Source organism: Microcaecilia unicolor, chromosome 1, assembly GCF_901765095.1.
Source record: "Microcaecilia unicolor chromosome 1, aMicUni1.1, whole genome shotgun sequence".
Classification (NCBI taxonomy): Eukaryota; Metazoa; Chordata; class Amphibia; order Gymnophiona; family Siphonopidae; genus Microcaecilia; species Microcaecilia unicolor.
The window spans coordinates 468,626,044-468,639,575 of NC_044031.1; the positions used below are offsets into that span (position 1 = coordinate 468,626,044).

Here is a 13,532-nt window from a genome sequence, read left to right on the forward strand (position 1 = left end):
GGCACTCGATCTTGTAGACTCTAATGGAGCTTTAGAAAGGTGAGGGAGAACCAACCTGTTGTCATGCAGTGAATGTAAAGTACGGGAGTGGGTGTAGGGAATCACCACAGAGGACAGATAAGCAAGAAAAGCACTCTAAAGAACCTTATGAGTTAATTTTGCAACCTTGAATTTAATCTTAAATTCAATAGGGAGCCAGTGAAGCTGCTGAAGAAGTGGTGAGACATGATCATAGTAAGAAGCTTAACAAAGAAGATAGGCCACAGTATTTTATAGAGTCTGTAGCCTTTTAATATTGTACTTAGTAATCCCTGTATAAATGATGTTAAATAGTCATACCTTGAATGAAGGAAAGCATAGGACAAGGAGCAGAAGTGCATCAAAGTCCAAAAATCTGTGAATAGCCCTTAGTCTACGTAAAAAGAAAAAAAACCTAATTTGACAACCTGTGATATTTGGGGACCAAAACACAACATGGAATCCAAATGAACACCAAGATAATGGAAAGATGAAACAGGAGAAATTGGTCTATCAAACAAAAGTAAAGGGATGTCAGGTGTCGTTAACAATAGTTGCATTCATTGTAGTTGTGGTACTTTTATTTTTTACTCGAATGTATTATATTAGGCAATTACTTTTTTATTTTCACTTAAGTTACTTTTGTAATGTGTTCTTTACTGTACTTTTAAAGTATTAAAATATACATTTATTTTTACTTTTACTTAAGTACTTTGACTTCAAACTTTGAGCAACAATGCTTATTTCTTTCCCTTTGTTCCCCCCCATTTGTGTTTCTGAAGAAAGTCATCACTTTCAAATGATTCACAGTTTATCACTAATATCAAACAGAGGTGGTGCTTTCACCATCCACTAATTTTCTGAGAATAGTCTACTGAAGTTTTTTTTGCCAACCTGGCCCAGGCTAGAAAAATAGTGAAGATCACCGATGTAAGGTAAAACAGTGTATCATGAATCACAGCTGGAGCTTGAACAGGTGTTCTGATATATTTACTAATGTAATAATCAAGTTTAGTTCTAGTGTATCTTCAAACTGTCCTGCGTCTGTGATCCCTGGAATTTATTTTCTCCCTGAGACCCAATGTCCCCAATGTGGTCCTTAGGCGATGGCTTAAACACTGTAGTGTAAGTCTCGATGTTTAGTGAACTTCCCTTTCATACCTAGGATGCAATGCATCTTCCCGTTTGCATCTGGTAGACACTTCCTCCAGTTTTTCTGCTGGGAGATCCTCTTGTTGGGAAGCTCTGCATCTCCTTCTCTCCTTTAGGTTCCCCTCAGAAAAGTAAAGGCTCTCTAATTAAGAAGTCCTAGAAACTCCTTCAGAGTCCATTTTTCCTTCAGAAATGGAGGGTTATACATACCAAAATTCTCTTTCCTATGACCCAAGGGAAATGAAGGTTTATTAACCTGCCAGTCAGAACCTTTATTGCTCTCACACTGTGAAGCAAAAATAAGAAGGACAACTTGCCTGTACCTTCAACTTTTCCTCCAAAGATTAGACTCAGTGGAGCGCACTGCTCTCTCTAAACTCAAACAAACTCACTCCTCAGAATCAAGGTAAAATAAGGAAGTGAGGAAATCCATCCTCCTCCTCCACTGAAATCTCTAATAAAATGATTACATTAATAATATACTCATAGAGTAATAGAAAAGTTAACATCATTTCAGCTAATACTCCTCCAACTGTTTTTCTTAGTATTACCCTCCTAAAAGGGACACACTCCTTTAGTAAGCATTCAAGTGGACCCCATATAAATAATTTTTGTTGCAGTCTGATGTTTTTTTAAAATTTCTTCCCTCTAGATATGTATTAAAAGTTATTTTTGTGGTGATATGCAACTCCCTCCTATTTCTGATGTCCCATTTTTGACATATTTGTTGATACTGTTGTCACTTTTTGTTCTAATTGTAACCTGTTATTTATTACTATATCATGATGCCTGGTAAATGGAGGTATTCCAAATGCTCAAAATAAAATAAATATATGAATAAAATAATGGTAAGTATTTTGTTTTTATAATCAATACTTGAATAAAAGTGTGTTTTTTTTTTAAACTAGATTGTGGTGTCCTTAGTAAATGGCCGTCCGGGAGCACAAAATTTCATGTTTTCACCGGTTCTCAGAGAATTTACCAAGGCAACAAATATCCGCCTGCGGTTCCTCAGGACCAACACTCTTTTGGGACACCTGATATCCAAAGCACAGCGGGATCCCACCGTGACTCGCAGGGTAGGTGTACACAAAAACATAAATAAAAGTTATGAAATCCTATGAGGACCATTTCCTCCCTGATCTTCTCACAGTGGCCTCCATTTTAAAAAATAGCAGGAGGTTTAGCCGAGCTCACTGACTTCACCTGAACCTTTACCATTTTTAAAATGGCATCTGCAAGAAGATTAGATGTTGTCCCTGTTGAGGTCCTGTAGGGTGGGTGGGGGCAGTGGTGACCCTACCATTAGACCAACTGAGGTGGGGGCCTCGGTGGCACTTTCCAGGAGCGGCACTCTCCCCTTCCCTTCTCAATCCTCTTCCCCATGTTTACCTTATTTTTTTCATTTTCAAAAGCTGCAGTGCAGCCTCAGCCTCTTCTCTCTACTGCGGCCTGCCTCTTGACATACATTCTTGTTTCCTTGGAGGTGGGATGCAGTTGAGCGAAAAGGCTGGTGCCGGTGGCACCGCGGCAGGGCAACATATGGGAATCACTGCCTCTGCCACCTTTTCAAAAAGGAAAAAATAAGGTAAACGTATGGAAGAGGGTTGAGGAGGGTAGTGGAGGGTGGGAGGTGGGGGGAGATACCAGACCAGATGTGGGTTCGGGTGGGGGAGGTATCTCATCCCTGCCTCTGGAGGCAGATTGTCGTGGGCCACCCCTGGGTGGGGGAATAGGTAGTGTTCTACCTGGAACCTATTGTATAGCTTATCCTGTTTTTTTTGGCTTAGGGGTCCTTTTACAAAGCTGTAGTAGAAAGTGGCCTTAGCGTGCCCTTATGCAGGTCTCTCCTGCCTGCTAAGACCATTTCTACTACAGCCGGAAAATGGCCAATTATCCATCTTCCAAATTAAATGCCATGTGCTAATGTTGCCATTAGCATGTGGCTATTAACATATATTAGAGTGTGCCTATTTTGTAGGCAGTAAGGGCTCACACACTAATCCTGCACTATCAGTTAGTGTGTGGCAATGCCACCATGCTGATTAGTGCAGAAAGACCCACTCTCTGCCCCCCCAGACATGCCCCCTCAGCCCAAAAGCTAAAATTATAATTTAGTTCGTTAGTGCTTACCACAGCTTAGTAAAAGGACCCCTTAGTCTTTCTTATATACCCAATAATTTTATGTATATGTGTAAATAGATATGTGTGTGTTTACTGGGGTTTTAAAAATTGTATTTCAGTGTATAGTAAATCTCCCCCTAGAGATAGCAAATAACTATATAAATAGCTACTATTCATTCTCTGTCTTCGTACTCTTCTCATAGCAGAACAGGGCTTCTTTATTCCTGGGTCAGTGCCCTTTCCATCTTTTGTGATCATGATCTCTGTAGTGCAACTAGATATATGCAGCACTGTTCACATACACGTCAGAGACAGTCCCTACTCCATACAGTTCCACTCTGTTCAAGATAGAGCAGCAGAACAAATGAGACAATTAGGCATTTTCATTTAATACAGAAAATGTTAAAAGCAACAGGGGTATGAATATGAGAATAAGGGGCTAATATTTAAAAGCAGCCTAAAAAGGTGAACTTTTAGGCTAGATTGAATAAGGACAGCGAAAAAGCATGATGCATTGACTCAGGAAGTCTATTCAAAAAGAATGAAGTCTGGAGTTGGCAATGGAAGACTACCACAATTTTGTTCCCTTGGCAACGTTATCAGCCACACTGAAAGCACCCATAACATTTATTGCTTCTGACGGGCCAGTGATGGTCTGCTGCATAATTTCTTTCTATTCTGTTTTCACAACACTTCTGACAGAATGACATAGATTTAATGCTTCTTGGAAACTGATTAAATAACGCAAGCACATTTAGGGATTTTTATGTCAAGAATTTAAAAACGAGCTGACTTGATAGGCTTTGCAAACTTTATCTTCCATCACACTGTATGCACGGGCAGACCAAAGCAAGATTCCGCCCCCCCCCCCCCTCCTCTGGGTCAAGTTCTGGCATCTCCCTCCCATCCTTCTTCCACCCTCTCCCCCAAGTTTACCTTTTTTCTCCATTTTTTAAAAGGCGGTGGCAGCGATTCCTACTTTTCTCTACTGCGGCCACTTCTTGGGAAAGAGGAAGTTAAATCAGAGAGGCGGGCCACAGTAAAGAGAAGAGGTGGGTGCTGGCAGCAGTGCAGCATATGGGAAAAAAATGTAAAAAGAATGTAAACTCAGGGAACAGGGTGGAGGAATGAAGGAAGAGATGCCGCTCCTGGAAGAGTGCCACCTGAGTTCCTCACCTCAAGTGGCCTAATGTTTGGGCCGCCCCTGACTGTATGTTTTTGTAAATTTAGTTAGGATGGACAGCCAGATTTTCATTTTTTGTTGTTGTTGTATAAAAATGAATGTTGTTAATAGTGTGTACTATTTGCATATGGAGGGGAGTATTAAAGATTGCCTTAAGTTAAACGCTAGGATGATATGCGCTGAACACAAATTCTATATTGGTAATGGTGCGCACAATTGCTGTTAGAGAATTTTAGCGTAAGTCTGCATTTACATACCTAAATTTAAGCACGAGCACTGACGCTAGCTCAATGGCTGGTATAAATGCTTGTGCCGATATATAGGCAGTTAGGGTTTATATATCTTACTGTTCTATAACCTGTGCACGCAAATGCTGGGCACAACCCGACCCAACCATACACCTCCAAGGTCCGCGCCCCCTTGCAATTATGCACTTTGGATTTTGCAAGCACAGTTTATAGAATATCAAAAAAGGCCTGTTACATGTGTAAATGTTAATTGGTGCTAATTGGTAATAACACCTATTATAGACAATAATTGATTAATACCAATTAGCAACTAATTATTAAATTAAATTACATGTGCAACTGACAGTATTCTATAACCCGCTTGCGCAGTTTACATGCAAAGTGTAAATTGGGCACACAAGTTTCTAGAATTACGGTGTTATGATCCTACTGGGACAGGCAGGGTAGTGACTCGGTCTCGCTCCTGATTGGCCATGTCAGGGATTGGGCTGACGTCTGAGGCAGCTGATGTCAGATGCCAGACCCTATTTAAGCATACCTCTGCCTGCATAGGACGCTCTAGCATTATCTCCTTCAGCTGTGAGCTTACCTTGCTTCTGTATAGTTTGCATGTGGCACAGTGTGTATCCTCTGTTGTATGGTTGCCATTACTCTCTTAGCAGCTAAATCTGTGTACTGGATTTGGTGTACAGAGAGGTGCAGTTCCAAGGAGGGATGGCAAAGACAGCCACTCTTGTAAGAGACTTATCAGATTTTCCTCCACTCTCTTCCCACGCCAAAACTTTTCTCCCTTTATTCTTCATAAAACCCGATCTCAGCTTTGCCACAATGATCCTCCGGTGACTTTTCTAGACCAATTAGGCCCCGCATACCTATCTGTCCAGCAGATGAAATGTAGGCCTTGAATAATGTGGACCACAATTTCAACTGGAGAGATCAGACAAAACCACTGTTGAAAGACTCTTCAACCATTAGATACAAAAATAGTGGAAACCAAGTATTGTGTTCCAATGATTACCAATAAATCACATCTACTTCCTATATAATAATTCTCACCTCCAACGTTCTGTGCCTGGGACCGTAGCTCCCTAGGCTGGAGGTGGTCTGCTAGGCAGACACGCACTGATGTCACTGATGTCATGACAACTGATTCCAAGGCAAGGGGAGGAGTAGGGAAACACGCGCAGCATGTTTCCCTACTCCTCCCCCTGCCTCAGAATCATCTGTCACCCCCCGCGCTAGGGCCCCCTCGACCCCCCCCCTCCGTGACCCTGTTGCCCCCCCTGGACCGCCGAAAACCGCCCCCCCCCGCCGTTGTGTACTACCTGTGCTGACGGGGGACCCAAACCCCCGACAGCCGAAGTGTTGTTGTGCCCTTCGCGTTCCTTCCTCATCTTCTCTGGAAGTTCCTCTGTGTGCGTCTGACGTCAGACGCACAACGCACGATGCACGACGCACGCAGAGGAACTTCCAGAGAAGATGAGGAAGGAACGCGAAGGGCACAACAACACTTCGGCTGACAGGGGTTTGGGTCCCCCGTCAGCACAGGTAGTACACAACGACGGCGGGGGGGGCGGTTTTCAGAGGTACGGGGGGGCGACAGGGTCGCCAATGGGGAGGGCAAGGGGGCCGTAGCGCGGGCGGGGGAGGAATTGCCTGCCTAGGGCCCATTTTCTTGGCTTCAGAAACAGGCCTTTTTTACTAGTATTAAACTGAATCTTAAAGATGTACAAATGAGAAGAATATCAGAAACATGGAATTAGAAATTCTGGGTTATGAGGTCTCTTATGAGCCATCCCATTTCACACTACAACCCTACATCTCAATGTCTTCAATTATTTATTCTTCTCATAAGACTAATCACAAAAAATATCAAACTGTATCCTTCTCAAAAACAACTGATCAAGCAATTAAAAAAAAACACAGCTTAATTCATGTTGACAGCCATCAGGCACAAACTGAGTTGACTCAATGCTCACAATGTTCATAACTGACACTCTACTCCAACGGTTGTCCTGATAGTGTTTCGGCAGGAAACCCCTGTCTGCTACTGGAGTCTAGAATTAAACACCCCAATAATGGCTTAATTCATACAGTCCACTTGGGACCACCACTTCTCATGAGATAAATTTGCATGCAGTGCCTCTATTGTATGCAGATCTATTTCATGCATATTCATTGTGGGTATCTTGAAAACCTGACTGGCAAGACACGTCCCAAGGACTGGGTTGAGACTCCCTGCTCTAGTATAACACATAAAATTGAGTTGGCTTCTGTTTGGATTAACATGAGTTACACTACAGCAAACCCTATCAACAAATAGTCTGGCAACCTACAAGTAACATGTCACTGTTGTAGTGATAGACAACATGTGAAAATCATTAACACAGTGATGCCTTCTGCTTTTGCAGTATTACTACAGCATAAAGGATATCAGTGTTGGAGGACGATGTGTCTGCCATGGCCATGCTGATGTGTGCAGTCCTCAAAATGCAGAAAGTCTATATCGGTAAGTAATGTGAACAGTATGTTCTGCATGCTTACTTATTTGGATAGCAATCATTAATTACATTTTAAGAGTTTTGATACCACAAGAGGTTGCAGCAGCCACTTTCAAGAAGCTGCTGCTAGAGACAGGGGCAAGGGGGGTTTGCTCCTGCCTCCATTGCACCCACTGGACCACAAGAGATCTAAGGTGGGCACGTGGGTGGGGTGAGGCTACCAAGACTGAGGGGATTGGGGGGTCATTCAAGAAAGAAGGGATGGGTAGGAGGAGGATTGGTAGGAGGGGAATGGGTGAAGAGGGGCAATGGGAGGATGGGCCTCTTTTGGGGGCTGGAGGGAGATCCATGTGCTTTGAAAAGGTTGGGGAAGTTTATGCAGGTCCTGGCTGATATGCAGTGCTAATCCAGCCTATTTAGGACAGCTTTTGAACTGTCCTAACTTGGCCAAGTTAGCTATGCGGGTCCTGGCACTGAATATTGCTGGCACCGCATAAACACTGGCGCCTCTCCAATGCTGCCCAGTATACCGTCCCTGACCTGCCCACTCTCAACATGGGGTGGTTAGAGATAATATTCGGTATAACAAAAGAGAGGGAACAAAGTACAAACTAAAGTCCAAACAAAAAAACAGCACCACGGGCCTTTAAAATGGAACAAAGTTCTTTAATGAATGAGCCTTGACCCGACACGGGCCGTGTTTCGGTGACTAGCACCTGCGTCAGGGGTCACAGTGATGACGTGGAAAACTTGGGGAATAACTCGAATATTTTCATCTACAATATTCCTTACCCCACGTCTCATGTAGTAAAAGCTACAAAGCACCAAGGCACTTTCACTTTCTGTATCAAAATGGATGAAGAAAGTGAAAGTGCCTTGGTGCTTTGTAGCTTTTACTACATGAGACGTGGGGTAAGGAATATTGTAGATGAAAATATTCGAGTTATTCCCCAAGTTTTCCACGTCATCACTGTGACCCCTGACGCAGGTGCTAGTCACCGAAACACGGCCCGTGTCGGGTCAAGGCTCATTCATTAAAGAACTTTGTTCCATTTTAAAGGCCCGTGGTGCTGTTTTTTTGTTTAGAGATAATATTCAGCAGCACTGCCTGGTTTAGTGTCGCTGAATATCTGCAGTAGGGCAGCTCAAAGCACTTTATTATAAAGCGCTCTGGTGCACTGAGGGGAGAAAGCAGTCTATAATTGTTAGATTAGATTAGATTAGATCTGGGCACCCAAATGGGACTACCCAGTTGTAGAATTACCCCTTCATCTCAACATAGATTGGCTGATAAAAACATTGAGGTTTTCGAATTAATATTAGCTGAAAATTTGTGTGCATTCAAAATTCTGTTTAGTAAAGTGTCACCATTTATTCTGCCAGGCAATAGTACATTTTTTAATGGTGCTTCAGAAAAGGGCATATTTAAGTCAAAGGGTTTGCGATTTTTTGAGGAGATAACAGTATGTTTTCTGTCTAGATATCAGTGCGAGTGCCAGCATGGTACTTGTGGGGAGACCTGTGAGCGCTGCTGCCCAGGCTACCATCAGAAACCATGGCAACCGGCAACCATAGATGCAGCAAATGAATGTGAACGTAAGTCTTGTACTGTGAAGTTGATAGTTTTTAACTTCTGATTTGAAAATCTGTATATGTCAGTCTGTGGCTCTTGAAGCAGAATATTTCACAAAGAAGGTGAAACTAGCACTGGATCACCAGGACCTTAGTTGCTAAAGTGCACTAAGATTTTGCAGTTGTAATTATCATGTTCCTTGTCATCTATACCAGACCAGTCCAAACCAATGGGTTATGCCCATCCACCAGTGGAAGGAGACAGAGAAAACATATAGTTCCAAGAACTTTGCCCTTAAAAGCATTGTGCAGCCTAAAATGTTCAGCATTTTTCTCTGTCTCCTAGCAGCTGGTGCAGGGGCGTAGCCAGACAACAGATTTTGGGTGGGCCTAGGCAAGAATTGGGTGGGCACCAAGTGTTCTCCCCCCCCCCCCTCCAAAAAAAGTTCTCATCTGGTGGGAAAACACTTCTTTCCACCTTGGCAGCAGGCATGCACTGAAAACTGAGCATGCGCAGGTGCTGGCGTTGTGGAGAGTAGCATTTTCGTTACCATCAGGGGGAAATCTTCAGCTGGCGGAACTTGGGATTCCCACCAGTTACCACTAAACATGTGCTACTGTTGGGTGGGCCTGAGCCATAAATGGGTGGGCCCTGGCCCACCCAAGCCCACCTGTGGCTACGCCACTGAGCTGGTGGACAGATTGTGCAGCTCCTGTCTGGTGCCTGGCTGCTAGCTCTAACCCTGAGTTTCCAAGGTGGCAGTTGAGCAGGGGTTATAGCTGATTACTTGCAGAGCTGAATGGAATGGATAATATCTGGTGCACCAGGAGATACTGGGGTGACACCAGGAGACACCGACTCCCTCCCTCCCCCCCTTTTCTCCAGCTCCACTCCGGCCCTCTGTGGTGTCTTGGAGAGTGTTATGATGAGGCTCTCCTTTTCAATTCAGCTGGATTCCTGGTAGGACTGTACAGTGCAGCAAGTATATGTCTTTATTTATTTTATTGAACTGCTTCTACCCCAGTGTTACGACCTCTCTATTGTGGTTTGTTCCCTGCATCTCTGTCTAGCCTTGGAGGCTTTTTCCTTCCATGGGAACAGTTTATTTGAACATGGTTCTCTGATTTTTTTGTGGGCTAGGGCTCATTTAGACACTGGGGTACCACTTGCCATTCAGGGGCATTGTTCTCTGTTCTGCAGATGGTTTTCTGGTTCTTCTAACAGTTGGTCATTGACTTATTTATTTTTTCCCACCTGCTGAGGTTTGTAAAAAAAAAAAAAAAACAAGGGCCAAAACATGGTATGAGGCCATCCCTGTTTGTGCACCTTCATTATTTTGGTGTCCGAATGTTTCTTCTCACAGGTTGCCCTTCTCCCGGGCTTTTCCATAGAGCTGGTCCATTTAGCGCTTTTTCTTTCAGGATTAATTCATTTATTTGAGTATTTATATACTGCTTAGACCTAAGCGGTTTACAGTTTCACTTTACAGGTATTGAGTCTGTCCCTATTGAGCTCACAGTCTAGGTAGTACATTGTACCACTGTTGTACCTGGGACAACAGAGGGTTAAGTGACTTGCCCAGGGTCACATGGAGCTGCAGAGGGACTTGAACCTGGCTCACCGGGATCTCAACCCAATGCCAACCATCAGGAATTGAACCCAGTTCTGAAGGTCAACAACCTACTACACTATCCATTAGGTCACTCCTCCACTGGCAGCAGCTTCCTGATTGTGGTGCCTATGGATTACTTCAGCGTAGTCTGCTTCTCAGTCTTTTTTACAGGCATCCCTGGGCGATTCCTCGAGTTCTAGCCTTGTTTTCCAAGGCACCCAGTTTCCTAGAACACGGCTTCATCTCTGGACATAGTACACGGCCCCGTCTCTAGATGTAGAGTTCAGCTCTATCTCTGGTTGTAGAGCATGGTGCCATGTCTAGCTATAGAACATAGCTCCATCTCTCCTTGTAGAGTACAGCTCCATCTCTAGATGTAGAGCACAGCTCCATCTCTGGATGTAAAGCAAGGATCTATCTCTCACCGGAGAACACAGCTCCATCTCTCACTAGAGAGCACAGCTCCATCTCTCACTGGAATGCACAGCTCCATTTCTCGCTGGAGGGCACATCCTCATCTCTCGATGTAGAGTTCAGTTCTATCTCTGGCCACGGATCATGGCTTCTCTCTGGATATGCAGCTGGCCTGCATCCATGGAGGTACAGCAGGGATCCATCTCTGGAGGTGCAACACACCTCCCACTCGGAGTGTACAGTGTGTCTCCATCTCCGGTTGTTCAGAGTGGCTCTGGATTTGGAATGGGATTCCACCTCTAGTTTGAGCGCAGCTCTGTCTCAGTTTGTGAGACAGGACTCTTTATTCTGGTTTATTTGACCTTATTTTATCAGCCTCTCAGTACAACGCTTCAACAGATTTTGGAATCTGTCCGGTCAGTCGTCCCTAGAGGAGCATTGAGTTCATTCTATAGTCCACACGACTCCATCTCTTTCTGGGGCCTATGCCTTTATTCTAGCATCACAGGTATAATTCTATTACCTTCTGTAGAGTCAGAACCAGTGGCTTGGTGGTTCATCCTGTGGATTGTGGAAGAAGGACCTAGGTTCAAGTCCCTCTTCAACTGTTTGAGGGACCCAGGTTCATCCCATTTCACCTTTTTATATAACTTTGAAACTTATCAGCAGCTGCACTGTGGCTTTGTTCCACTTGTTCAGCGTCTCTTTTTCAGTAAGGTTACGTATATCTCTTCCTGCCCTTTCAGTGATTCCTCCACAGCTATAGGTGGAGTAGGACCTTGGCCCCAGCAGGAGGCTTCTTCCTTAGTTTTTGAAATGGGTCCTTATTTGCCAATGAACCATGCCTTTGTTGTCTCTTTAGGCAGGTTCTCACTTGACACTTCAGGTGTACGGCCTGTCTTTCGTCTCACTGCATCTGATTTGGGGTGCTGTTTGGTGCCTGTCCATCCTTCTGGGATGTCCAGCATTCAAGGTTCCTTATTCTGAATGGATTCTGCTGGGCTACGGACAGTAGATGCTTGAGGGTTGTGCCAGCCTTTTTCTTCTTCCTAACATACTTTGTGTGGGAAGCATAGTTAATCTCAGCCCTTGTGCTGTCCTTTCCTTTGAGCAGCTTCTTCGTTTAGCCTATGTTTCATTCTTCTCTTTGGGTTTCAGAAGTACCTGTGTTAGGTCAAGTGTCATTCCCTCATCTCTTTGGAGAAGAGATTTCTCCTTTTATTCTCTGTATTCTTCCATGGCTGAGTCTCTCTTATTGTGAATGATAGCCCTGTGCTTTCACCCAGGGGGCTTTCCAAGTCTTTGGGCTGTAGCCCTTTATGACCATCGTTTTCCTTCTGGGACGGGGGATGAGAGGAGTCCTCGATTGTTATTGGCACCCCTATCACTACAGTGCAGTCTCTGGTGTGGCCTAGCAGTGCAGTTTGCTGTCTGGAAGTGAGGTCTGGTGTAGCATTTTCCTTCCTTCGTCAGCAGGGGCTCATGAGTGCTCTGTTGCACTCCGCTACATTTCTGCAGGTACCTCTTTCTTTCTAGGGCCCTGAGCTATTACCAATCATTTTTTCTCTGGGATTTCTGGCTGTTCACCTTGCAGGTTCACTAAGGTTTAAGGGTCCTGCCTGACAGGGGGCATTGCTTTGCTACATCCCATTAGTCTGGACTGATGTGGTATAGTTGACAAGGAATGTAAAATTATGTCGTAGCTGATAATTTTCTTTCCTTTAGTCATACCACACCAGTTCAGAAACCCTCCCTTTCGTGTTAATGTTGCTTACTTTTCTTTGATTCTTCTAGATTGCACGCTGTGTGTCTTCAGAGTCCCATGGCTCCTGACTCAGGGTACTTCTTGTTTGTCAGATAAGTGTTTCCTTGTTTCCTTGGGTGTCGGCTGTCTTTGATGTTGCTGGTTACAACATATGGGCATCATCGCTTAGCTATTCGAAATACTGAACATTCCAGGCTGCACATTGCCTTTAAGGGCAAACTTCTTGGAACTATTTGTTTTCTCTGTCTCCTTCCACTGGTGGATGGACGTAACCTATTGGTCTGGACTGGTTCGGTATGACTAAAAGAAAAATTTTCAGGTAAGACATAATTTTTTGTTACTTGTCAAAATTAATATGTAATAGCTGCAGAACCTTTGTATTAACCATTAGAGGTGTTCCAGGAGTTTCCTATTCAGTTAATGAAGAGAAACAGTTTCTTTGACACGTTAACTGTATAAAGATGGTGTGATACAGTGAGTTACACCTATTCAGATGGTATTAACTATGCCGTATTATCTGCATTACCTATGTCATGTGTAAAACAATGGACACATTAAACATTGGCATCCATTGGCAGGGACTGGATCGACTTACAGTTCTGGATTTTGCTGATGATTGGGGGAATCAAGAGAGAGAGTATACAAACCTTAACAACTAGATTAGAAGAGATTACTGGAAAAGTAGGATTGATAATAAAATAATGAAAAAAAACAGGATTATGGAAATTAGAACTAGTAGCCACAAACAAATAATTTTAAGCAGGAACCAGTTGAGAATGTAGAACAGTCCCCTCAATATTCAGCTGGTGATAGCATTTTTAAAAATGATGACATCGCCTGTTGAATTAGCCCTAATATTCAGTGCCAGGCCATGTCTGGGCACCGGCACTGAATACTGGGGGGCTAAGTGTGGGCAGGCAGGCTGCCAGAGCTTATGCTGCC

General features: G+C 43.8%; 1 protein-coding gene across 1 annotated transcript in view; it reads left to right on the forward strand.

The window, feature by feature from the left end:
- LAMA3 (laminin subunit alpha 3) overlaps positions 1-13,532 on the forward strand; it is a 407,718-nt gene that overhangs the window by 92,493 nt on the left and 301,693 nt on the right. Inside the window, 3 exon segments of the mRNA XM_030188133.1 lie at positions 2,079-2,249; positions 7,137-7,234; positions 8,707-8,822. Coding sequence (XP_030043993.1) covers positions 2,079-2,249; positions 7,137-7,234; positions 8,707-8,822 — 385 coding nt within the window.